General features: G+C 44.9%; 1 protein-coding gene across 1 annotated transcript in view; it reads left to right on the top strand.

Moving 5' to 3' along the window:
• Nucleotides 1–1,216: 1,216 nt before the first annotated feature.
• Nucleotides 1,217–27,222, top strand: part of Adss (adenylosuccinate synthetase) — a 48,280-nt gene continuing 22,274 nt past the window's right edge. The window contains exons 1-7 of the mRNA XM_084583877.1: nucleotides 1,217–1,532; nucleotides 15,951–16,053; nucleotides 18,276–18,386; nucleotides 19,314–19,371; nucleotides 20,359–20,404; nucleotides 23,834–23,895; nucleotides 27,119–27,200. Coding sequence (XP_084440003.1) covers nucleotides 1,335–1,532; nucleotides 15,951–16,053; nucleotides 18,276–18,386; nucleotides 19,314–19,371; nucleotides 20,359–20,404; nucleotides 23,834–23,895; nucleotides 27,119–27,200 — 660 coding nt within the window. The 5' untranslated portion in view covers nucleotides 1,217–1,334. The remainder of the gene's footprint in view (nucleotides 1,533–15,950; nucleotides 16,054–18,275; nucleotides 18,387–19,313; nucleotides 19,372–20,358; nucleotides 20,405–23,833; nucleotides 23,896–27,118; nucleotides 27,201–27,222) is intronic.

The following is a 27,222-nucleotide window of genomic DNA, read 5'->3' as shown; positions in this document are numbered from 1 at the left end:
AGACTCTGACAGCTGTTTTCTTTTTACTTTCGGCTATTGTGAAACAAACGCCATGCGTACCAGCTGCATCACACTGGGGAGATGCTCTCCGTCGACGGCCACCGACTTGGAAGCGTCATTGCATGAAATCAGTTGAAACTTTGGGGACTAATATCGTGGCGTGCTGTGGGAATAATTCTAACAAAAGCAGCCGTATAGCAATGCGGCAGCTATTATGTTTACATGAAATTCGATCACGCTGGCCGCAGCAATCAAAAAGTTAATTGCCGTACTTTAGTTAATTAGGTGGTTTGATGTTGTCCATTGCCGTCCCATTCGTGTTCATGTGGCCGTCCCATTCGTGTTCACGTGACCGCATAACCTATGTGCAGAGGTGGCTTTCACCATGCTTTCACCGTACAATTTTAGGCGGTAAAGCTTATTTTGATCTTTGTTTTGAGGTTTATTTTCGACGACGATGACAATCGATTGCTACAGCGCACCTCTAAAGTCGAGGATTTCGATTTACTGATACACATCCAAGCTCTTTAGATTGCGCAGATATAACTCGCGTTGAGAAGCAAAAAAAGAAAAAAGAAAAAGAAAGAAAGCGCACTCTTCCATCGGGTAGAATTCAAGAGCGCAGCCCCAAATAGGCCCTCAAAAGTGGCCTCCAAGCGAATGCTGCCGACCCACATTATAACGCTAGCCGCCTGAGATCTCACGCCATCGAAGAGCTACTTGCTGCTGCGTTGTTGAGTTTTACCCGGCCACACCACTGCTGAGCCTGTCGTAATGGTGTTCAGTGTCGCATTATTGGTCCAATTTATGTCGAAATGATGCTTATTCTTTATCGTATACGGACTTATATGTCTTTGTTGTGCGCTTTGAGAATGGATTCAATTCGCGATGTCTTTGTTTCGTACATTGGCAATGAAAGGTGGAATATTAACAAAACTAACGTTCGAAACACGCGCCTAATATTCGGTGTCACGTGACGTTTATAATGATTGCGATGCGGCTTTACTAGGTTAACAGGCCACTGGGAAAAAGAAAAGGTTCTAAGAAGCGGTTTTGATATTTGACGCGAATAGAGCAAGAAATTCCAGAATAAATTTTCAACGGGGGTGCTAGTCTAAATGCAGAGTTGAGTTAACAAACGTTTTCAGGCCTGAAAGGCGCAGGCGGCGTGGGCACGTGGTTGCGGACGCTACGAAAGTGCGACTCGTGCCTTCGCTTTCCATCTGGCCGAATTCCACGCGACTTGCCATCTTTGCCAGGAGGCTGGCGCGGAGAGGTCGGCTGCTAGTTAGGCACCGCACGAGCAGCAGCGAGCTGCGGCAGCGACAACGGTCATGTCGAATTACATACACAACTACGGCTGCCCGAACGGCGTCAACGGTAACAGCACGATACCTCACAGCATGTCCTGGTCTCCGGCCGAGCCCAAGAGCCGCGCCAACATTGTCCTAGGCGCACAGTGGGGAGATGAAGGCAAGGGCAAAATCGTCGATCTCTTGGCGAGCGACGCACAGATCGTGTGCCGGTGTCAGGTGAGTTTGGACTGACGTTGGCCTTTTTCCTTTCCACATTAAGCGATACACGTGGCATTCTTAGTTCGGCATGTTTTCGCACTCTTTTAGATCCGGCTGTGTCGCGAGTTGTTTCACTCGCTCCGTTTTGGCTGTCGAAGCCACCGGCTCCTTAGGTGCTTGTCGCGCGCTTTTCGCCGGTGAAAACCAGAATCGAAGCGATAGCTGCCGTCATATCGCCTTAACTGTCGTTGTTTGTGGTCCTTTAGAACGTGTCTCGTCTGCTGCCTTCTGTACTTCATTCAAGCTCTCTTTTGCTAGAATTGTTGGTTGAGGATGTTCGCTTGGCGCGCGCGGTGCCGCGCGACATGCTCGGAAGCTCACCCGTTGGCAGTCGTTTTCTTCGCGTTCGGACTTACTTGACTGTTAACAGCCAGACATCGCTCGCGGTTATCCCTTTATCGGTTTGTTATCCGTCTGCCAGGAAAAGAAAGGTGTTCCTGCGCCTTTCTCTTGTGGAAAATCGTTCGGCGTTTAAAGAAACGGCGGTCCCAGCTCATGACTTCTTCACGTGACCTTGATTTTATTCGCCGGCTCGCCATCAAAGGCGCCGGCTTTCTGTGCTACATGCCGTTATCGAGTTTCTACGGCCGAGTTGCTTGTCGCTCAAGCCATTCGTTTTGCCTCTGTCGAGGAAAAAGCGTGGGAACTGTGGCATGCCAAGCCGCGCGGGAAGATAGATGTTCAAGCTTTGGACAACATACAGAACACGCGCATCGCGACGATATATTTCGCCGATAAGGCGGCGATGTTTTCTCGTGATCGCGCTGCGCGATAGGGAAGCGATCGATTGCCCCAATGTGGGGTAGATTGGCTGGGTCTAGGCGCCAGATTTGCGGTCGAAAAGTGGTCAGAAACGGCAGATTATTGTTTGTTTCCAAATTGCCCAGGGATGGTTTGACCGTGAAGGGCATTTGCAGAGTTCGTTACTTCCAGTGTACCAGTTTGAGAATCCTCTTCGAGTGCTTCCCGAGTGTCATTTGGTGTTGTCGATAGGTAGACATGATTAATGCGTGTCCTATGGGCGATCCATTTGTGTAAAGCCACTGCATTAAGAACATACTTTAATCGTGCGACAAATGTACGTTTTATGCCATAGGTGCCAACTTTCTCTGGGGCCTTAAAGTTCATAACTTCCTAGAAATAAACTTCCATAGAAATAAAGTAGGTGCCAAGAAGTGCATGTCTCCGTCGGTAAAATTAAAATGGACTGCTTGTCACATAATGGCAAAGCCTGCAATACACGTTAAAGAACCCCAGATGGTCGAAATTTCCGGAGTCCTCCACTAAGGTGTCTCTCATAGCCTGAGTCGCTTTGGGACATTAAACCCCACAAAACCAAACCAAAGCAGGTTTTGCCATTATGTGGCAAGCTGTCTATTTTATTTCTACCGACAGAGATTTTAAGGGTACGCACAGGTCCTTGAAAACCCTTGAATTTGAAAATTTCATTTTCAAGGCCCTTGAAAATCCTTGAATTCCTAGCGTAGTGCAAGCAAATGGTTAATAATCAGATAAAAAACGTGGTTAAAATATTTGTATTTTCAATATCGTGTTTCAGTATCTGCGTTTCAGGCGTAAGAAATCAGTTTGTGCTAATATAGCCATGTTGGAGCCACTTGGCTCTGAAGCCAAAAATATAAGCAATGTGACGATGTGAGGGAATCAAAGAGGCGCTGCATCGACGAAGAGATCGACGCAATGAAAAAAAAAAAGAAACACGAGGCAACAATAGCTGACCTCCAGGCTTCAGCAGGTGCGTATGCTGAGAAGGCAGAGGCAGCTAATGTTCTGAAGTACATTGTCAGATCCAATAGTCTGGGGAAGATTGCACGAAGGAATACTGAGGAACTGTATAGCCTCAATGAGAAGATTCAGGAAAAGCAGCAGGAGCTCCCCTGAAGTTGCCATTAGCAGTTTTGCAGAATGGATTGCTCTTCGACATTGGTGCAGTGCATTGCAGGGTGTTATTCAAGACTGAACATTTTATAATTATTTTGGCTTAGTGCAACACTGGCTTTATTATGTTAGCTTAGTACAATGTTGTCTTAGGGCAATACAAGCTGTTCCTTGAAATGCTTCTTTTTCGATTTTGTTCAGTAAAATTGGTATCTGATACTGAAAACTGCTGCTTGTAGCATTGTGTTGAGTCCTTGAAAATACTCCAACTGGGCCTTGAAATTCCTTGAATATTCTTGAATTTTCCCGTTCTGAATCTGTACAAACCCTGATTCTACATCCTTGTATGAGCTCACCAGATTGTATATACAACAGGTGCCTGCTCTACAAATTTCGTCCCGTTTCCGGTACACAGCACATGATTGACGTTGCGTATATGTTTTGAAGATTTTTGTGAAAATATGCGAGATCATAAGGGTACAGGTTCAAGCTAGACATTGAGGTTAAAGCCAAGCAAAGTGAATATCAAAATTAATCTGCTGGTGTGCAACATGGTTGTGCAGATCATTCCAGCAAGTTATTGTTTATTTTTTTGGGGGGAAAAATGAACAAATGAATGCGAAGGACACACAATCACTCAATTTGGATAATTTTGTGCGAGTGGCTTTGAAAATGGCAATTACCCACTTCAGCGGCTCTAACGTTCGGCAGTGGTACCTAAAGTGACTGGATTTCATACCGGCTGCATTTTAATGAATATGAAATGGAGAGGACACCTGTGTGATGTTGTCTGAGTTCAAGAAACGAACCATGGGGGCGTCAAATAAATTGGGAGCCTTTTAGTAGTGCGTGGCATCAAAACACATGCAAAAAAAAAAGAAACAGGCATATCACTGCAAAATGAAAGGTGACCTCTCCGAAGCAGACACGTTGTAGCGCATACGAACAGGGACAAGAGAGATGTAGACAACACGAGCGTTATAGTGCTCATGTTGTCTACATCTCTCTCATCCTTGTTCGTACCGGCTTGAACGTGTCTGCAATGCACCAACTCCCCCAACAATCTGCTCTCTGAAGTATACTTACTTTATCTTACCAAGGTTATGTTTTCGCATGCCTCAGACTAATTTCACTCCACATCCTAACGTCCCAATGTGGTATCCCTGTACGAAGGCCAGTTACATTGGCTGAGTAAGGTCCTTCGCAGCTTGCTCACATAATATCGTTAAATGTAGAGCAGAGAGCTGCAGCTCGGAGATAAAGTTATAAGCAGTACCGTTATGGCTACATGTTAGACCTGTCGTAGCAGCAGTCTTTTTCAGACTATCAGATGGCAGGTGATGAAGTTATGGCCCAGGCTGTTATGATCGCATGGAAGAACTGAAAGGGCAGCTGTCTGTTTCAGGCTAACATAATTTTGATGAGGAATTTCAATAGTGATATAAAAGATAACAGCCAACAGTGATTGTCATTAAATCTGAGTAGCAGCGGAGGAAAAACGGGACAGCGAAACTGAATCCAGCGATGAAAGGGAGCGGGGGGGGGTGCGCTTCCAGAAAAGAAGTGCCACCCTCCAGCCACCTTCCCACCCCACACAGGGGCTGCCGATCCACCCATTGCTACTCTCAACCCTGACTCACCCTTCAGAAAATTTGTCACTTGTGTTGACTCCTTGGTTAGAACGAACACATCAAAGTAACCACAAAGGGCAAACCGAACTGCTTTTGCAGAATTGTCACATCGGATGTCTGGTCGTCCAAAATTTTATTTGTTATTGTTTCAAGAATGTACTTGCCCTTTTACTTTATGTACCATAACAGGGCTGCAGGAAATAGTGCTTAGGTACCTGTTGACATGAAAGGAAATGGCCGTGTTTTTCTGCACGTCCAATTCTTCCCCCCCCCCCCCCCTCACTATATTGGAGCTACCTAGTTGGGTTCTGGTGATTGTTTCGTGTAATAAAATAGGCAAAAAAACTAAAGCTGTCTATTGTCCATTTTATCTCCGCCATTTAAGATGGTGATTGTGGACTATGGAGGCTTGTGTCAGTATAGCAAGTCGTTAAGTTAATCTGGTGGCTACTTGTTTTATTAATGGGTATTCCTGCTCACAAAAGCAGAAAAATCCTTATAAATTTGTAGGCATTCATGTTCGCATAGCACAGAAAAGGCAGCGTGCAAGGGGAGACTCGGGAGGTCACGTGGCAAATGTGTTGACATCGAGGGTACAAGACAAACAAGCACAGCTGCAGACTCTCAACCAGGTGGTTGCTTTGTTAGCACAGTGGGCACGTATGCGTGCTGACGTGGGAGCTCTGTTAAGTCCGATTAGAAAGTTTTCTCGTCTTGTTTGTTTTTCTTCTATCCTTATTTCATTTGTGCGTTTGTCGTTTTCCTCATGATTTCGAACTACTAGCTACCTTTGTGAGGTTTTCTACTGGTGCTGATCAGGGTGTCGTGAGGTGCTCGAATAAATCTCTATTCAGTGTAACGATTTTTAACGCGGTAGCGTTAAGGAGCTCGTGTCGCAGAAAAGCCGGTGTCGCCGGCGGCGTTGGCCGTGAGAGATAAATCCCGGCATGCACTTCATAAATAAACATGCACTTCATAAATAAAAAGCAACTTCCAAGATGGGCTGGGTGGGAATCGAACCAGGGTTTCCGGAGTGTGAGACGGAGAGGCTACCACTCAGCCACGAGTTCGATGCTTGAAAGCGGTACAAAAGCGCTTCTAGTGAATGCGGTGTTGCCTTAGAAACGTGCCGTAGAACGTTATACTGCGGTGTATATCGGTAATTATGAGCATGTTACTTACAGAAGTCGCAGTTACACGAGTAGCGAAGTACGTTTCTGCTACATTTCTTCTGCGCTCTGCGCACATGCAGAGCCATCTTGCGGCAAACACAGAATAACCCCTCCTCGCTATGTGCGGCGCTGCCCCGACACGTGGCGCGCTGCTCGCCCCTGACGTTTCGCCGTGCGCCCTCACGGGTTGTAGAATCAAGCGTCTTTCCTTTCTTTAGATCACTATCTTCGCCCACCCGCTTCTCCCCTTCGGGCCGCGCGGGTACCGGTGTGAGGATGCCCCAATACCCTTGCGTTTAATAAGTTTTCTCGACTAGGTGCAATAACGCTATCGCGTTCCACTCTTGAAGGCGAAGCTTAAGCGTCCTCCAATTTTTTTCTTTATATCGAACAGATAGTTCATGAGCCTACTTTTGAAAGTGCATTTTATAAAGTATAGTACAGCAGTTCACAGTTGGTTGTTGATAGTTTTTGCATAGTTCTGCCACTGGTGGTGGGCAGGCCATGCAGTTTGGAGGAGACTGCCAGAGGTCAGGTAAAATTTGGATTCTGTGTTTACTGGGCATGACTTCTGGAATGGAATCTGGTGCTACCATAGAGTGAAAGGAATGGAGGTCTGATGTTGCATTCGTTAATGTACTTATGAGTAGGACAGACTGTGTAAGAAGACTCAATAGACACTTCTTGCTCTCAAAGCTTTGTGACCATTGCACCATTTATGGCTGGTGAGAAGTGGCACTTCTGAGCGAGTTGGCCTTGATGTAGAAATGGTATAGAGGCAGCTATATGCCATTCCAATGTGCCTACTGAAACTGGTACAAGTGTCAGACTTTGTGCGCAAGAAAATTTGCTTTCCAGCGCAAAACTGTGCGCAATGGAAGGTAAAGACCATCAACTTATTTATTTTGACCTTGATTGCAAACAGGGCTTTCTTGGAAGCTTGAAGACCATACAACTGTGCTAATATTCTAAGCTATATAGATTTTTTTTTTCTTTTGCATTACGCTGGACCACTTGAGGGCTTTCAGGCAGCAGTACTGTAGTGGGGCTCCTTTAGTTCCTAAGTCTAAGTCAACCTTGTGCCATCATTTTGTTTCTCTGTAGAATTGCTAGTGAGCTTGCTCTTCTGTGTTTTTTGGGGAGAATTTTTGGAGAGGAAACCAGCCTATTCTGGCATTTCACTTTTGGCAGTGTTAGATTATTGCACAGTTTGTAGATGGTAGCGAAGAGGAAGGCTAGGGGAGGAACATTGGATGACAAGATAGACAAAAAAGAACAATGGTGGAAGCGGAATGGACACAAAGGTTGTACTGCCTCTATGTGTGGTTTTAGTTTATTGAAACGTCTACCTGTTCTAGCTAAAACAGCAAAGTGTCAGGGATACTTGAAAAGAAAATGTGGCAATTCACGAGTTAAAGGCCTTCCACAGCAGTGGCATTGAGTGCTGCCTTTCTCGATATATTGGGGCCAAATTTCTGGCTGGCAGGCGTTATTGTGCAGCCTGTGGTTTTGCACCGAGCCAGGCGTGTTTATCAACACAAATGCTGCACTATCTTGGACGCTCCTCTACCCTTGCCCTCTAGACAGGCAAGCAGCTGTGTGCATTCAGAGTGCCACTCTCGTGTCCGTCCGTTTTGCTTATGCCTGCTGTCGTGAGTGGGCGGGGGGTTTTCCTGCGGGCCTGCTGCGGGCTCTTTTTTATTCTTCCACTTGGAGCCTTTCCAGAGCAGTGGGTGGAAACATTCCTGCACGCGCGTGTCTGGCACGAACCGGGTCACAGGTTCCACTTGTTGGGCATTCTGTGCCGCGTTGAGATTTTGGAGCGAGTGCTCTGTTGAAGCTGGCCTCTGTGGAGGAGTCGAGTTGAGTGATCGTGCCTTTGTGATCGTCTCCTCTGGTCACGGCGCTTTGCAGTTCAACAGTTTTGTACTTCTGTTGAAGAAGAATAAGTGTAGTTCCTCCTTCCTTTCAGTCAAAAATATAGGTGTGGGCATGCCTCATTTAATCCTGGTTAAAAAAAAAAAAAAAGACCTATCGAGGCATAGGCAACCATAGCCTTTGTGCTAAAAGGCAGGTGAATATTTGGATCACGCCATATTGGTAGCACACTTTTGAAGACTGTTCCATCTCCACACCAGGTCACAAAGCAGCCACACATTTTTTTCGAGAAACATTTATGTGCTCAAATCAAGAGCAATAAAATTTCAAATTCATTTTGGAAATTTTGATTTTAATTTTTTAAGCGTTCTGTTTCTTACAATGTCTGTGGCAATGTGCCAGGAAAACCTTTCAGCATAATACTTATTTTCCTATTGCTTGCATAAATAATTAGAATTATACTGTTTTGAATACCTCACACTGTAATAATGCGCATAGTTGCAATCGATGGAGCAAGCAAATCCAATTTAATCTGATTTTAAAAGAGAGAAGCTCAAGACCAGCGTTTCCTCATAAGTGTCAAATTTTGATCTTGCCAGCCTTTAACTTCTTAACTGCGGCTTTTATTTTAGTTTTATGCAAGTGCACAGGTTGTTGTTTTAATGAGAATTGTGCTCGGATTTTTTATTTAGTACTGCACGAGGATCCAGCCATACTAGGAAACTTTTTTTCTCGGTCAACTGAGATTATATTTTGACTCTGTATCTGACTCTTGTCCCAATAAATTGCTTTGTGCATTTTACGGAACCATGTCTTGCACCACTGTAATGCTGGCAAAGAACTGCATGGAATAGAGGGGACATTCTGTTATCACTGGGGATGAGCACCGAAAAATGTGACTCGGCAAGAATAGTACACCTCCTGATTCACTTTTTGTCTGCAACTTTCTGCGGAGTGCAAGCATCCTGTGCTTATCTCTTGTTCCTTGAATAATAGTTGCCACTTGCAGTAATTTTGATTGCTGTGCGCGAGGTATTTCAGCGTGGCGCAAGAAATTGCGTGTCTGCAGTTCAGCTGTAAACAGCTTGCCAGGCAGTTACTGCTGCCCGGTGACCTTGTGGCCTTTGTGTTTTCGCAATTCATTGACGCATGCCCTGTTGTTGCAAGTGACGAGTCTGCCGTCTGGCTTTTGTTATAGCCATAGCATGCTTTTGACCTCACACACATGGGTCGTTTTAATTTTTTAGTGTCGTGTCTGACTTTGTACTTTAACTTGATGCTCAAGGAATGCAGTTGTTTTGCGATTCTAATGCTGCCCTGGGTTGTATTGTGCAGCTATACTTTGCATCAATAAGTCTGAAGAATTCCTAGTTTTTGTTTTTTAAATTTTTGAATCCGCTTCTAATGTGCATACAAATTTGAACACTTATTTGATTTTAAGAATGCAGCTACAGTTAAATCTTGTTACAAGAGACACGGTTACAAGCGACACTCGGTTATAAGAAACATTTGAAAATGGTTTGGTTGGTTTTGCTATGGTCTGCCATGGTAACAACATTGCATACAAGAGACACTCGGTTGCTAAGGGCAACTTTTTCAGGTCCCTGGAGTAAATTCTTCACTATTTAGAAGAGACACAACCCAGGTGTGCTCATGCAATGCATCTGGAACGTACCAACTCGTGCAGGATGCACTTCAGATTCCCTTGGCTAAATTCTGTTCCATGTCAGTGTCCTTTTTGTTGTATATGTTAGGAAATGAGGAATGCTTCTCCATGATTGGAAAGTCAAAACGACCCCGCAGTTTCAGCCACTGGCATCGCATTACTGTCACCTACGAAGCAAATCAAAATGCATGAATGACATCCAGCATTTTTAACTCCTTGCTGTCAAAATTTGATCACAAGATGAAAGCTCGGAATCCTGATGTCTTTCTTTTTGTGGATCATCTGAGGGTGACAAGCATGTAAGAGTGCTTCAAAGGTATTAGAGGAACAGGAAGGCTTTCCTGAACAATTTCCTGTTAATACGTGGGAATGCATTTATATGCTGATGTGCGATAAACTAATCAACACAGTGATTTTAGAATTTTTGGTTACAAGAGACATGTAAACCTAGAATTGCACATAGACAGTAGGTTGTGGTCTACACCACTTTGTTTAGGCTTGCTTTCCAAAGTTGCTTTTTGAGGAGTGAACTTGTTGAATGTGCACTGTACGTGACATATATTTGAAGTACAATTTTTCCTCTTTGGCATTATTTTCTTCAAAATCGTTGGAAGATCGTTTGCCTTGCCCTTCGTGCACTTATTTGTGAATGCGCCTTATATCCTGAAATTTGATGTACTTGTCTGGCAGGGAAGTGTTTCCAGTATTGGTTAGGTCACAGGACTATCTCATCCGGTTCCTTGTTGGGTGATACTCACACTCATAAAGCAAACACAGGTTCAGTTGTGAGGTGACCGGTGACGCGGTTTAGGGAGTTCCCAACTAGATTGCGGTGGCCGCAACTGTTTTCTTATCAGGCGGGGTTACAACTCATTGTTGCTGTGTCTTGCTCTATTATCAGATCGCACTGCTCTCAAAAGGAGTGAGGCAAGTGAACGCCATTTGTATCGTGTGCTGACGCTCATCTCACCGGGCCACCTGGCCAGACAGCGCATGCCAGGAAGCGGTTGTTGTGTTCACAAGATTGCAGTGTGCTCTTAGTCTGGTGCAACCATCTGGATGTCGTAAACAGGATGTGCTACCCCTGCTTCGTTAGCTTTGTTATCGATTTGCTCCTGTGGACATTTGTTGGGACTGTTGAAAGGCTTGCTTTGTGATGGTTTAGCAGGTGTTCTCTGGTATAAAGGATAGTCCTGCCTGCTGGTAGTGCATCGGTGAGAGATCCTGCTCAGAATTCGTATAATCATAAGAGTCCGCATGCAGTTGCGTCATGCTTGAGGTAACTGATGTTGGATATGCCTGTCTTGTCTTTCAAGATAATTTCAGTGCCTTCGCTGTTATGAATATTATTGAAATGGTGCATGTTTTTTAAAAATAGTAGTAGTATCTGCAGATTTTTTCCATCGTAAGTATCTGTGAAATTCCTGGCCGCTTGCAGTTATTGCCTTAATCTCTGAAGCAGTAGTGGCACATTATTTTGACATGGCTGGCATGCAATAACGTGTTAAAGAAAGTTGGCTATTGTGCAGGGAAAGGTGCAGTAAACATGTCATTCTCTTTGTGAGCGTCTTGACCATGCCACATGGGACAGGATAAGAGATGGATGGAAACGGAGTGAAAAAGAGGTAGCAAGGTGGAGTATTTAGGATCAGTTTCGACTAACGTGATACCTCAATGTGTACGAGCTGGTATAGTTGTGTTACGTATGTAAAAGCACAACTATACCAGCTCGTACACATTGAGGTATCTGCTTTTACATACGCAAATGTGCACATGGGCTCTCTCTCTCTCTATATATATATATATATATATATATATATATATATATATATACGTGGTTGTAATCAGTCCTAGGGTGCATAAAAGTTCCGTTGACCTTTGATGTCCTTTGCCTTTTGACACGTGCCAGGATCAGTTCCTTGAACTCTTGAAGAGGGGAAGAAAACGTGAACTTTCCTGTGATGTGCGTTTCCATTTATTTTCTTCTTGTTAGCTCTCTAGGAGTTTACACGGGACTAACGTCATATCAGAAGCATGGGTGCCAGCTGATAGCTTTGCACTGGAGAGCTCTTAGCTGGTGATAAGCTGTAGAGGGTAAAAAATGTGTCTGATTGTTTTATCACAAGTGCTTGAGAAAAAATGTAACCTCTGATGGATTACACCATTTCAGTTGACTTTGTTATAGATATTACATCATGCCAGGAAACAACTCTTCTCTTTTGCAACATATAATCTGATATTTTGGAGCGTCTAACGATGGTTACAAGACAAGTGAAAGCGAAACTGCGAGAGAGTGCCGTGCTATGGCCGTGGCAGATTTCATGATGTGGAAGTTTGCCGGCTCGCGTTTGCTGGTATTGCAGGGGTTAAGGGCGGCTAGGAAGTTTTGTTAGGAATACAGATTGATATTGTTTTCAATGCTGTTAAGCATTATAATCATTCATTCAGTCAGTGTTCTCCTTTCCTTGCAACAAGGAAAATGTGTGTGCTCTAAAATAGCAACCGCTTTGATTAATTAACCTAGAAACATTGTTTCTGAAAACAGGCTCTCTTTCTTGGAATTTAGTGTTCAAACCCTCACAAGTATTGCTTTTGTCTTTTCTAAGAATTGGTAGAAAGAAAGGTACGACCTGACACACGTGTTCATGAGTGGCATGGTGTGTTAGTACCACTATGCATTGTACCGTCATTGAAGAAGTTGTGTACCACTCCAGTTCGATCAATTTCAAGACAGCTGTCAAGAGCCTTCATTTGTGAAGCCACCCTTTCTTGCAAAACCTTTACATAGGGGATTTTCATAAATATGAATAACTAAATAAATTAGTTCCAAGGATTCCAAGGGAAGGAAAGCGTAGCAGGGGGCGGCAGAAAGTTAGGTGGGCGGATGAGATTAAGAAGTTCGCAGGGGTCAAGTGGATGCAGCTAGCACAGAACCGGGTTAAGTGGAGAAATATGGGAGAGGCCTTCGCCCTGCAGTGGGTATAATCAGGCTGATGATGATGATGATGATGAAATAAATTAGCCTACAGAGCTGTTAGTTTGGTTTGGTTTTGTGGAGTTCAGCATCCCAAAGCGACTCTGGCTGCGTGCCTTTCACCTCCTCCACTTCTAGGCAATGTTAGCAAACTAAGCTCATGAACCAGTGAAACTAACGAGAACGGGGGTTTTAGTGTTTCCCATGTTTGTGTGTGCACGTGGTCCGAGCAAGCAAAACATTTGAACTGATGTTTTCTTTCCTCCTCGGCGAGTTACATTGCTCTGGCCGGCAGCCGGTCCAGATTTTGGGACTTGCCCTGCTACTAGATTCAGCCTATTGTGGGTTGGCTCACAAGCACGAACGCATCTGGCTGTACCTTGCCAGGGTCTATTTCGGTCTCGAGGGGGAGGGGGTGATTCAAGAGGTGCAGGGTCGAAGGGGGAGGAGATGGAATGTGCGTACAATCTCGTGCCACTCAGCGTGCCCCTGACTTTTCACCACTGCGGCTTTCTATTCCAAGTCCCCCACCTCCCGTCCTTTATCGTTTCTAGGCCCCTTTGTTTTTGTCACTTTTTGTCTTGTTTTTATGTGGTGTTAGCTGTGTTTGTGTCGGGTGGGGGAGAGCTAGGCTCTTCAGTCTCAGGGACAGTCGGCCTTTCACGGTCAGAATGATTGACGTGGGGAAAGGGATTAGTTACATTAGGACGGTTAAGTTAGCGGCTCTTTTATAGTTAATAGTTAAACTGCTCCCCAGCCCCCCATCTGAGATCTCTGGAGGCTGTCAGCACGAAGTTACGGTTTAATATAAGCACCACGTGGTCTATCATGTGACAAGGAGCCATGTTACATTGGTCATGGCTGCCTGCCAAGCAATAGTAAGCTTGTGACGTTGGGCCAAGTAAGAACCTGTGGTATGTTACATTAAGCCTTTGCATGCCGGGCATTTTTGGGAGGATCTGCTGTGTGCCGTTTTTTTTATCGGTTTCAAATACATTTTATGCTGGGAGCATAATAAGAGGGCCCAATGGAAATTCTGCATAATGCAGGGCACGTTTATGACCTTAATGGATGGTGTTTCCAGCAATACACACTTTTCTGATTGGTAGACAGATAACAACATAAAGTACCAACAAAGCTATGAGCAAATAAAATGTGATGGTCGTGTAGGTTGTAACACTCTTTCATTGTTCAAAATGAGGCATAAAATATGGTGGTACATCAAGGCCAGGCAAAGACAACTGCAGACCCGCTTTGGTGGCTCAGTCGTTAAGCGCTCGGCTACTGAGCCACAGAACCCAGGTTCAAAATTTGCTGTGGCAGCCGCGTTTCAATAGAGGGGAACGTCCATATACTGTGCGACGATGTTACACCTCTAGAGTATGGCTTCTGTGGACTCTGGATTTGCCAGCCTGACAGGTTGTCGTTTTTGCTGATAAGGTTACATAAGAGGCTCATTCGTGTTCTTAGTCTTTCTGGGCCACTTCGTGCATTGCGAACTTGAGGTGCGACCCTTTCAGCGACCAACTGTACTTGGTAGGCTGTTGTCTTGTGAAACTGCCGTGACCGCAGGGGTTTGTTGGCTCTGGAGTGTATTTGTTGAACAAAAACTTGGCACGTTTCTCACCCTGCTCGAGGACACCTGTCAATGGCATTTTGTTTAGCACTGTTTGTTTCTTGTTGTTTTTTTGTTTTCCTTGGCATGCAACTAACTCCCTGCCTCTTCAGGTGATGCAAGGCGCTAAGATTTTTGCGTCACCTGTTTATGCAACTCAATGTATTGACGGCTGGCAGCTTTGCCTCTCGGGGGATCCCTTGAGTGGGCTCTGACGGAGAACGTTGGCGTGAAGGCCATGTGACCTCTGTTTGTGCTGACATTCTGAAGCCTAAGTGCATTTTGGTTTGACAGGGGGCATTTATATGGTGTTGCGAAGGTCACTAGACTTTCAAACCCTTAAACATCTTGTACCTGTTGTGAACTCAGATTTGAGTGGATCAATGCTGAGGCTTTTCTGCTGTGATTAGCATTGAAGGGAAAGCATACACAAAGAGCTCTATCTGGCCATACTCAGTTATGGTGCTGAGACTTTGAGGCTTATTGAATTGCTTGAAACTAAACTAAGGACAATGCATTGAGCTACTACAGGAAGGAAGAGGGATCAATAGATGGAAGGGGGAGTAGCATGGTTCATAGAGCAAGCTTGAAAAACCAGTATCCTCGTATAAATTGTGCTGAGGAAGTGCACCTTGCCCAAGTGTAATTTAGCTTTTCTAGGTTAACCGACCAGATTTGAAGCGAAAGAGTAATTGAGAGCAGCAGGAAGTGTTGAGACTGGGAATATTCAGGGGAAAGTGTTGCAGTGGTCGTGGCAGATGAGCTGTTCTCGAGCTCACTGATTGTGCTTAAAACAACGAGAAAGAGTTTTGCGTTTGCCAAAGCCAGAAGTGGGGAAGCATGTGGTTGATGGTAATACTTTGTTGGCGCAGTGTTTTCTCAGTTTCTTCTTTCTTCAGTTAGGTCTTTTAGTCTTTACAAAAAAAGCAGAAAACTACAACAATTTTCATCAATGTCACCTTAGCAGAGATACTGCTCACTTTCTGCGGCGCACCTCAGTTCTAATAAAACGTCCCCATACAAATAATGGAAAGGAAACAGTGGATTATCAATTTATGTTGATCTGTAAATGCACACCCTAAACTAATTGATATAGCGCAGAAAACTAAAACAGCTCGTAAATTCAAGCATGAATGTTCGACCTTTATATCCCTGTACGTTTGATCAGTACTACGCGGTATTATTTATTTCTTTAAATATTAATATTTTCCCCCTTTCACAATAAATTATTGCTTTTTCACTGTTTTTCACAATTAATTCTTTTGCCTCTTGCACAACCCAACCCAACTACAGAAATCCCTCTAAATTACAGTTGCGAATTGTGATATGTCTATATGTTACGTTATGTGCATCTAGTAAAAAAATGTAAAGCTGCGTTTTTGTTTGTGAAACTGCTCTTGACGTCACTGCCGCTTCATCTTCGTTTCCCTCTGAGGTCGGGGCCCTGTCAGGAGGACATGTTCCCTCTTTTTGTCCTGCCTCAACATTCTGTATTACCTTCATTCTTAATAATAAATGTCTTAAATGTCTCATCGCAACTGCAGGGTGGCAACAATGCCGGCCACACGGTTGTTGTGGAGAGCGTCTGCTACGACTTCCACCTGTTACCGAGTGGCCTGACCAACACAAAGTGCACAGGTGTTGTTGGTGAGTGGAGTGTGTTCAGTTGCCTTGGCATCATCTCTCGCTGTTTACTGTTACGCTTATGGAAAGGCCCGGGTTGTTTGCGTTTCTATCAACCCTTTTGATTCACCCCGATTCCTATATTGATTCACTGTCCTATATCGACAAGTTGTCTCTGCCCTCTTCTCAAGGATGGTTTTTGCAAAACTGGCAGCACGAAACCTGCAAATACGTCGTAATTGGTAGCATTGCCATCGATGGTCACGTTAGCACCATCATCATCATTGGCTAAGCAGCCGATCAAAGCCAAAGGAGGTGTAGGTAGTTGCATTTAATGTTCGCTGTTGCAGCTGCTTGTGTGTACGTTTAGAGTTGGCTAGGCTGCCTTTGTGCTGTCCGCTGTACTAAGTAATCGCGTGATTAAAGTCATGGCGCTGTCAAAGCTCTAGAAAAGGTACGGAAGTTTTTGCACTCTTGCACTTCCGAATCTCCGAGCCTCAGGACATTGCGCCGCACGTTCATGTGACGTCAGCACTTCTCGCACAGGCAAAGGGGATTTAAAACCGAAAGTAGAACTGAATTTCTCTCGTCAACGCACTGTGGAACCCTTCAACATCTGCAGCTGGTGAATCGCCATCAGTCGAGACTGTTGTACTTTGAACAAAAGTGCTCTGACAGATATTTAAAACTAGTAAAGTCCGCTATTGCATAGTCCGTGCGAAAGTACTACTCATTGGGCACTACCTGGATATTTGGGCTACCCCTCCTTCCCCCAATCGGTGCGAGAGAAGAAAAATTTATCCAATTTATACCCACCACCAGGTTGCAGGCATGTATTTGTCTCCCAGTGGGAACTGTGCCTTTTGCTGATTAAAATCCAGTTATTATATGGACACAGAGCTGGCTGAGAGTTAACTTGTACACCCCATGTTTTTATGTTTCTTTATTGTGGAATGCATTTAGCTCCTGCTGTTGTCATTCGAATCACTTTCGAAATTGATTTGAAGCTTTGCTTTAGTATATCTTTCGAAACCTGCCGTTTCACGAAGTCTAGCCTCAAATCGGCGTCGGCTCAACTGATTTGCTCGCTTTACGTGGCAGGGTGACTAGCTGCAAGCATTGATAAGCTTTGATGTGTGCGTTTATCAACCTGGCTCTGCTGCTCAGTTTTTCGAGCTGCATAGGGCATACTTTTTGTTCTGGTCCTGGGAAAAAAAAGTTTTCTTTTTTTACTCCTCCACTTTTTCAAATAGGGCTACAAGTATTGGGAAACAATTTAGTGGTTGTGAAAACAGGGGCTGGTACCTCAGCTTGTGCCAGCTGGTGGTGGGGCAAATATATTAATGAAAATGTTTAGGAGGCTTTAGTGGCGATTGGAAGAGATAGGAAGCGTGCACAGTGGGTCAGAGAAATAACTCAAGTTATCGACATTCTAGTGGAAATTAAGAAGAAGAAATGGACATGGCCAGGATATGTAGTGCGAAGAGAGGATAACCGTTGGTCGCTGAGGGCAACAAACTGTATTTCAAGGGCAGGAAAGCATAGCAGGGGGCGGCAGAAAGTTAGGTGGGCGTATGAGGTTAAGAAGTTCGAAGGGGTCAAGGAGATGCAGCTAGCACAGAACCGGGTTAAGTGGAGAAATATGGGAGAGGCCTTCGCCCTGCAGTGGGTATAGTCAGGCTGATGATGATGATGAGTGCCGATTGGAGTCCTCAGTCCGGAATCCCACTGACATAGGCTGTTGCCCACGCTCTTTCAACAAGTTTTTGACTCCTTGCGTCCGAGCTGGTCAGAGCTGCCTCCTGCGTTGGCTGGTTATTAATAGTGACAGCCAGATTTCGTTGGCAGGCCCACACCATATGGTACAGGTCTGCCTTCTCCCCACAGAATTTGCATATACATTAGTGGTGCGGGGAGTCTACTCCAATTAGACTCAACTACACTCTGTGAGTCAAATGATTCTGGATCTATTGCGTGTAGTCTTCGGGGGTTGTTGAAAGAGCTGGTCTGTAGCTTGTGGAGGTGTACCTCCTCCCCTTTGTCTAGTGTCTTAGCCGATGGAGGGTAGACCTGGCGAGATAATCTTACGTGCTGAAATATTTCAGTGTACGTTAGCAGTGGGGTAGGAGGTCCATATTGGGTGTCCAGGGCAGAAATGCTCGGGCTGAGGCATGTGCGCTCTCGTTTCCTGGTGCCAGCTGACAGCTGTACATTTTGTGAAAACGTTTGCCGCGTTTATGTTGCAGGCAATGGTGTGGTCATCAATGTTCCTCAGCTCTTCGACGAGATCAAGGCGAACGAGGCGAAAGGTCTCCAGATCTCATCACGGCTACTAATCTCGGACCGGTCGCACATAGGTCTGTGGGGCCTTTTTTTGCCCCTGTTTTCTTTACTACCAGCTAAAAACTGACCATTTGTTAAGTTAGCAATAGTGACATCTATAGTCATAAACTGCAAAGCAGCGGACTTGTGGAGAAAAAGTTAGGGGATTTTATGACTTGACAGTGCGTTCACATGTACAGCTCATGGCATGGGTGTGTTGACACGAAATGGGCTAGTCATGCCCCCATACGTTTGAACGCTTGTATGTTGACAGTACATACCATTTTTTTAAACTAGTAATGCAGAATTGAGGCCTGCGTTGGTGTCTTAACTTGAGCAGATAGAATAGACTCGGAGCAGTAGGAGTTGTGTTGGAGAAATTTTGTGCCTGCACGTATGCAAGTCTGTCGTGTATCTATCTTTTGCACACAGAATGAAAGCTGCCTATTGACGACGTTTGCTTCTGTTTTCCAAAACATACTTACTGCAGTAGCAATACTATTGGCACTTAGTGAAAACGTCGGCGTTGTCTGTGTGAAATCCTGGCAGATGAATCTTCCAGCCTTCATTAGACCATACTAGGTGCAAACGCACCTACATCAACTCTGCTCTCCTCACCACTAGAAACGATGGGAAAAAGCGACAGGAAAATCGGCATCTGGTTGTGCATTGAGAAAGCCTGCTGAGCTATGGGAGCACTGCCCACCACTAACCTCCCCACGCTATCCCTTTGTGCTAGTGAGCTTCCCACCCACCCATTCCACTTTCACCTTCCACAAGAATTAGCACTTTGTGTGCGTGCCTGTGCGTGAAAGTCCTGGATTAAAGTTAAAAGCATTTATTTTAGAAGTATCAAAAGTAATTGTCAAGTACAAATTCAAGATGTTACATCGCACTTTTCTCGCACCAAGCTTGATTATTGTCCTACCAATCGTTTTTTTTTCTTTTTTTTTTTTTCGCAGTCTTTGATTTCCATCAAGCTGTGGATGGCCTTCAGGAAATTGAAAAGGGCTCCAAGAGGTGAGTTCATTGTCTGATTCTTATTTTCCTAGAATTGAAAGAAAATGAAAAGCTTTTAGCTGTATCAATCTTTTGATGATGTGATCTCCAATCTGATATGAACGACTTTATTTAACTTTACTTGCCTTCCTACCTAACGAGTTAGGATCTTTGCCGTAGGAAGTCTGGAAAAGAGAAGTGTTTTCTTGACACGGTTTAATATTTGGTTTAATTAAGCTGTCTTTTGGCTGGTACAAGATTAGTTTTATGTTTCACTAAGCTGCAGTTTGCAAAGTTGTCTGTGAAGTTTGTTCCACTGTGCTCACTTTTCTTGGCCCTGGCCTACCTGATGCAAACTGAAATGCCTTTTTTTTTTTTTTTTTTCGGCCTTGTACACTTGTTTTTTGTGAACATGCGGTGGAAAGGTCTTGTAGTGAATAATTGCAGAGTTACAACTTTGGAATAGGGCAGGCCTCCTACAAGGGATTTAGGAAAGTAAGAAACAGACTTGGCTGGTCTCCTGTACTCCTCTTCCTGTTAGCCACTGTTTGTCAAGCTAAGTTGTTCAGAGGCGTAGGCTCGGAAGCATTGTGAAGTTGCTTCTCACCGACGTCTTTTCCTGTGGACAAGAGGTGCCTGGACATGTGGACGGGGTACTGAAATAGCCGCTGAACAAAAATAAAAGTTGATCCTTGTCAATATGCAAACACTGCAACAGCGTTTAACAAAGACAGAGGTACAGCAGTGTTGGCCTTATACCTTATTGCTCCAACGTTTATTGGCTCCCTTGATGGGACGCAGTTCAAAGTGATAAAGTGGCAAAGTAAATTGTATTGTTTAAAAAGAACAAAAGTATTTTCAAATTGGATGATATTTACGCAGTAACACAAGACTCTGTAAAAAGGTACTTTGAATAGGTGAATGTGTACGGGGCTTGTTTAAAAGGATTGAAATTGTCAACTTCTTTCTGTTGTCTGTCTGACTTGGGCGCTTCATCTTCCTTTGCAGCCTTGGCACCACTAAAAAGGGCATCGGACCCACCTATGCTTGCAAGGTGAGTGGAAGCTTTTGTTTTGGTTCATGCTTGTTGTTGCCGCGCATCTTAAGCGGAGCTTGAAATGCCTGATTGAAGTGATTGAACTGGTTAGAAAGAGAAAAGTCGCAAAAATTTTAAGGAAGGAAAGCGTGTTCATCGCAGGAGGGAATATGCTTTGGTATCTCGTGCGTACTGTTAAAGCCTGATGACAACTTTTTAAGGCGAAATGGGGCTTTCACAGTAATCGCGATATTGTGTAATGGATTGTAGCCTGGTTCCCGTTTTTGTTATTTATACACGACAGACTAACTTTAATGTGCTAGGAAAAATTCCGCCCAAGGCTGTTTGGTTTACATTTTCTAAATACATTGCACCACTGACTCACCGTCTACAGTTGAATCCCGCTATAACGAAATTCACGGTGCACGAAAAAAAATTCGTTCTCGCGGAACTTCGTTATCGCAAAAATTTGACGTGAAACGCAGAAAGAATTGCCCAAGCAGCAGCAAAGGCGTTTAATGCCAAAAATCTGTAAGCTTGGTTTGCTTACGCTTCACGGCGAGCAACGCCGTCACGCGATTTTCGCACTCGGTCAGCAAACCCATTGCAACATCGTCGTCTCGGACAGCAACGAAATTCCTGATGACATCAAAAGCGTCCATCACCTGTACGGCGGTTGGCGCAGCCGGCGCTTCCTGTACGTCGTCGTCTTCTTCATCGGAAGAGTCCTTATTATTCCGGGCAGCTTTTATGATCTGCTCATCACTCACATCTTCGTGAACAACAACACAAGCGTCAGCGCCGATGTATTCGTCGAGCTCGAGATTAGGCGGCACGGTTCCTATTTCTCCCAGCGTTTTCCAGGCGGCCGCGATCCCCGGAGCCGGTGACGCCTCTTCGTCGTCGTCTGTAACGCCTGGTGTTAGGCCAGCAGAGTGTACGGGTCGACCTTCGGCAAATCCGGCGTGCCTGAAACAGTTCACAATTACTGAGCGCCCCAGTGTGCTCCAGGCAGCAGACATAATCTGCAGTGCCACGTACAAGTCCACCTTCGTGTCTCGGCCGGTTTCAGTGTTAAAAAGCAGCCGCTGAATTAACCTCCCGCGGTAAGCGCGCTTCAGGCTAAGAATCACGCCCTGATCGAGAGGCTGTAAGACAGACGTGCAATTGGGAGGGAAAAACCTCAGCTCCGTGTTAGTGAGCTTGACTTCGTCGGAGTGATGCGCTGAACAATTGTCCAAAAGCAAGCAAACTTTACGGCCCTGCCGCTTCATGTCGCGGTCGAATGCCATCATCCACTCAGTGAAAATAGCGCGGGTCATCCATGACTTGTTGTTCGCCTTGTACTGCACAGGTAGGCTACGAGTTCCCTTAAAACAGCGCGGCTTGCACTTTTGCCTATGACTAACGGCGGACGCTTGTCCGAGCCATCCATGTTTGTGCAAAGCAGCACTGTGATGCGTTTTTTGCTGTGTTTGCCGCCGTGACAGCGCTGCCCCTTGAAGTCGAGCGTCCTAGCCGGCAACATCTCGTAGAATAGCCTGGTCTCGTCGGCGTTGTAAATGTCTGCAGGCGCGAAGTTGCTTAAAATTCCGGCCATGTTACTCGCCTTCCAAGCAGCTGCTCCGTCCACGTCTGCTGACATTGACTCGCCGCACAACACTTTTCCAGCGATGTTATGGCGGGCCTTGAAACGGTTTAGCCAGCCAATGCTGGCTTTAAAATCATCAATGCCAAGTAGGCATGCATAGTTCAAGGCTTTCTGCTGGACGATGCTTCCGGACAGGGGGACGTTGCTGGCTCGTGCTTCCACAAACCACGCATGCACTGCTTTGTCCAACTCTTCATGGAGGGGCCGCGTCACCTTTTTGTGCTTCGAGGATGTGCCTGAAGCAAGTGCCATTCTCACGCTGTCCTTATTGCCTAGAATCGTTGACAGCGAACTTGCAGGAATTCCGAAGTCTTCAGCAATTGCCGCTTTCTTCCTTCCGCTTTCTGCTTGTGCGATTATTTGAGCTTTTTGCTCAAGGGAAAGAGTTTTGCGTTTTTTCACTTGCGTTGCCATCGTGTCCTGCGGATGAAAACTCGTCGTTGTCGAAGAGAAAGGCAGCGAGTGAACAACGCGACCACGACACAAAGCCAAAATGGCGGAACTGCAATCACGTGATTTCATGCTTAATGTGGCTTTGGATTTGACTTGGACTTCTCGCCAATAAAACTAGTTTCGGTTTCGATTTTGAACGGGAAAATTTCGTTGAAGCGGAAACGCTCTGCAAAAATGGTTCGTTGTGCAGAGAAATTTAGGCCATTAATTCTTATAGGATACTCGCGGGGAATAAAAAATTATTCGTTGTCGCGGAAATTTCGTTGTGGCGGTATTCGTTGTGGCGGGATTCAACTGTAGTCTGATGCTTCAACATAACACACAGTCCCTTGAATATCGCCACAGAATACAGAGGTTAAACTTTCTATAGCTACTGAAAAAGAAAAACTTGTCATTGGCTCCAGATTTGTATTTTCGACCGATGACGTCCAGGGCAACAAGAAATAGGCACACTGGATCATTAACACCTTACTTTGCCAGTGCAAACATCTTCAAGTTTTCTTTTTTCCTACGCTCCATAACCGAGTGTAATCAGCGACCGTTATGTTCATGCATCGACATTGGTGCCTTAGACAAGGCTGTTCGCTTACTTGGGTCTTTGCCTGTATCTTGCTTTGTACTACTTGTTGCCCCTCCTGCCAGAGCCGTTCACTGGGCCTGCAGTATGCTCAAATAAAGAAATTAAGCAAAAATGAAAATGTGAGAAACAAAGGGCGAAATTTCTTGTACTTAGTTGTTTGCTAAGTTGGATTGAGATTGGCAATCCTGTAGAGCAGTCTCCACTGGTCCGATTCATGTCACAACAGTCTGTAATTGCATGGAATTGCTTGATCCGTCACTCAGTTAAAGAGTGGCTTATAGACTTGCGGTTTTGGTGTCATAAGTTAAGCTGCCGTGTTTTGTTTACTAGAAGCGAAAGAAAGTCTGTATTGTGATTTCTCCTGGACAGTCCTGCAGGGAGTTCGAATTCCTTGTATAAAATGGAGCTGTAGGGATCTGCGGCACTGCAATATTTTTTCTCAATTTTTTTTTGTGGCTTGAAGCCCTTTTCCTGGAACCATGACAGCTTGGGCTGCCTAATAATGTAGGGAATTTTGTTCTCCTCTAGCTTTTAGAGCACCTGGCATCTAAAAATTTTAATTCTTTTGTGTGTTAAGCATCTGAGCCTCGTAATATAGCTAGAAGTTGGCATCTTCCTTCACCTTCTGATAGTCTCGCACGTAAATTTCAGAAGCACCTGCCTTGACCTTGTTTTAGTGGCTAAGACAAAAATTTTGCCTGGGCATTGTCATTTGGCATTCCCTTAACTACTTGTCTAATGCACTTCGTGTCTGGCCATGCAGGCTTCGAGGACGGGCCTGAGGATGGCGGATCTAGTTGGCGACTTCGCTGTGTTTGGGCAGAGGCAAGTGTTGTGTCTGTGGTGGTGGGTTTTTTTTTCCACCTTTTCGTTTGGGTGTCGTTCGTGTGACGTCTACTGCATTTTGAATCAAAGCTCGGCAGAAGAAGGTGCTGCACAGTGCAATAGAATCCTGGTGGTACGTTTTTTGGCGCTGCATTTTTCCAGCTGCTACATCGTCGTCAGTCAGTATCGGCCTAGCTGCCATAGAAACTAATGCAATACAAGCTCAATTGCCAACTATAGGGGTGCTCTTTGCATGGTATCTTGCGATTCTCACCTCACATTTGACGACATTACCCGCATGTTGACATTTTGACGGCAAATGTATAGCACACACAGTAGATTGACGGCAGGCCAGTCAAAGCGGCACTGTGCTTCATCGGCGCTTGGCTGGCACCGGATTTAGCGAGTACTGGCACACTGCGACCATGCTTTCGGTAGTTCTTGTTAGTAGTGTGTTTAGTTGTGGCGGTTGGCACAGTTTCGTTGCTAAAGCGAAGCAAATGAGCAATGAAAAGCAATAAAACACAATTATGGAGGTTCATGTATCCCTGAACCAGGTTTTATGAGCGTTAGCCATCAGCCAAAGCCGCAGTTGCCGCTGCTGTGCTCACTTGCGTGCTTTGTAAGCTTCTTGGCAATGGGAGAGTCGAGCTTTTTGCTGTTAGGTGGTCCCCGCAGCCTGTGTTGTACGGCTCCGGTCGCTGTTTTTAGTGAGATGGCATATGGGATGGCGGCATGCAGCGCACGAGTAAATGGTGCCATCTGTGGAATGTATGAGGTACTAGGCCTAGGAATAGCGCAAATATTGCAAATGAATACAGTAGAGGTAACAATGTAAAACAAGACTGTGCCACAGGAGACGTCGCGTGGGCAGTGCGGTGTTGGGTGTGGTTGTTTTGGCTGGCTGTGGGGCTTTCGTTTGTGCAATCCCTTTTCTCCTTGTTGTTCGCAGCTTCAAAAACAGTTTGTGGGTTCCCATAGGCGAAGGTAGTGCAGGTTTAAAGTGGCTGCATTTAGAACAGCACAGGAGTCCTACCCCTCTCTGCTCCCCCTCCTTCCTCCTTTACTTCGTCCAACCTTCCGGAAGTTGCCAGTTCAGGCAGACGAAACAACATTAAGAAGGTTCTGAGTACGTATAATGATCACTATAACCGCAGAGCGTTGCCAGTTCTAGGGAAGTCTGTCGCACTTACAAGAAATGAAGAAAGCAAATGATAGTCAACAGTGTAAATTATTTACGTGATGTTTTTAGCTAGTGCTTCCCTGGCTGCTAGGTTTCATTCCAAGGTTCCTGAAAGAAACATTTTGAGGGGGCGACTCTGTTGTATTACTGTGCCTGTTGCATGGCAGCATCTCATTGGTAGTGAGTTTTAAGCTGAGGCTAGACTTGACAAAAGACATGATACGCTTCAGACCTGACAAGCGGGGACCGTGTGCCTCCTAATGGTGTCAAGCTGAGGGTGTGCAAATGTTTAATGTATTTTCTGTGTGGCTGCACGTGCCAGGTTGGTGATAAGGTCTTGTTGAGCGCCTGTCGCGCGCCACGCGAGCCAGACACCCTGCTGCTGTTGTTGCACAACAGAAAAGACACGCACGCTCTCTTATCTCACTCGTCATTGAGTGCGTGCTCTGGTTATCTCTTTTCAGTTGCAGGAACGAGCATGCCGAGATACGTCTGTGTCGACAGGGGTCCAGATACGCTCTAGTAATAGTGGCCATTACGCGCAGTTCGTTTTTTATGGGCATTAACGAGGGCAGAATGTCGTGTGGCATTGCCGTGTGCTAAGAGCATTGCATGGTAACGCTGCAAGGAATGAGTTGTTTATTGCCACTTTGTGCCAGCATTTGTGGGTCCGTCACTGTCATAATGGGCCATTGCGTTGGCGATACTTATTCTGCAAACTTGTGTTTCTGTTGATGTGACCACTAGTTAATGTTGACAATCTTTACTGGCTGCCGTGCATAGTGGCCCTGTCAAGGTCGTAATGCTGCCATCATCGCTGGGCAAAGTGGAGTGTGTACCGTACTTTTGCGATTCCAAGCACCCTGCCCAATATCGTGGAAAAAGTTTTGAAAAAAAAAAAAGATTTGCATGCGAATCTAAGCACCCCTGAAGCTGGAGCTGTCGGAGTCTCGAGGGGTGATCGCGATCTCCGGCTTCTCGTGTTTCTTCGTTCCGAAACTACGCGACAGCTGGCGATGCAAAACGCCAGAAGCCAGCGAAAGCGACCCCGATTGCTGTATCAGAGCTTTGTAGTGTAGAGCAAGAATCTGCAGCAATTGGGCAGAGATAGGCAGATTTCGCAGGCATTGTGGACCTGCGTTGATTTGTTTGGTGTCGACTGTTCGACAGCCTTAGAGGAAGTGGCAATGAGTTATAAGAGGTTTTGTTTGTCAAATAAAATGTTATTCTTATGCCGGTCTTGTCAAGATATTGCCGCGGAAATAAGGGAATGGAGGTGTACATTTTAAATTTTTTCGAATCTAAGCACCAGTACTTTCAATTGTAATTGAATCTGAAAAAAAGGGTACCTAAAATTGAGTAAACACAGTAGATGGGCCATTGTTCTAATCATCTGTATGAAAAATATGTTCTTTAATGTTTTTGTACGACAGGATAAATTTTGTGCGTCACTCACATACTCTGTTGTTCACTTCATCTCCTTTGCACAAACCTAGCTTGGCGAAACGAAGGTGTTCTAAAAATTAGACAACACAATCACTTTATATTTTGTAAATTTGGTCTTGTTTCTCAACTAATGTTGTTTCCTAACTATTGTGGGAAGGTTTTGGAGCTTATTAAATTTAAATAGCGAAAATTTTTGAGATAGGAGGGCTCCAATATTATTTAACTTATGATGTGCAAATAAGTCCAAATTGTTTAATATCAATGGATTGTGAATATGAAAAGAGCTCCCTTCTAATATCGAAATGAATGTCAAATAGTTTTTCAGTTTGAATTATAAGTGTCTGGAAAAGGTAAGCTGACCTTTAGTTATTTTTTTCAAAGTGATGTGGTGGCCTGTATGAATTAAATTTGGAGAACCTAGACTAATCCAGATTGAACTTCGATGACAACATTGTTCACCCTAGTGGTAGCAACTTTTATGTGCTGTGTGCGGTTCAATAGCCTTTAGGTTTGGTAATAGAGTTTTTCATTCTCCTTTGTTTCCAGATGGTTTCAATACCTGCTTTTTAAGTATCTTGTCCCTCTCCCTCTCAGGTTTCGAAGTTTAGTGTCCACCTACCAGCGGCTGTTTCCAGGCCTGGAGGTCGACCTAGATGCGGAGCTCGCCAAATACAAGGTCTGTGAATATGTGTAGTCTT

This window comes from Amblyomma maculatum, chromosome 11, assembly GCF_055883805.1.
Source record: "Amblyomma maculatum isolate TAMU_Amacu chromosome 11, ASM5588380v1, whole genome shotgun sequence".
NCBI lineage: Eukaryota > Metazoa > Arthropoda > Arachnida > Ixodida > Ixodidae > Amblyomma > Amblyomma maculatum.
The sequence above is the reverse complement of the archived record's forward strand: the minus strand, read 5'-3'. Positions and strand labels throughout refer to the sequence as shown.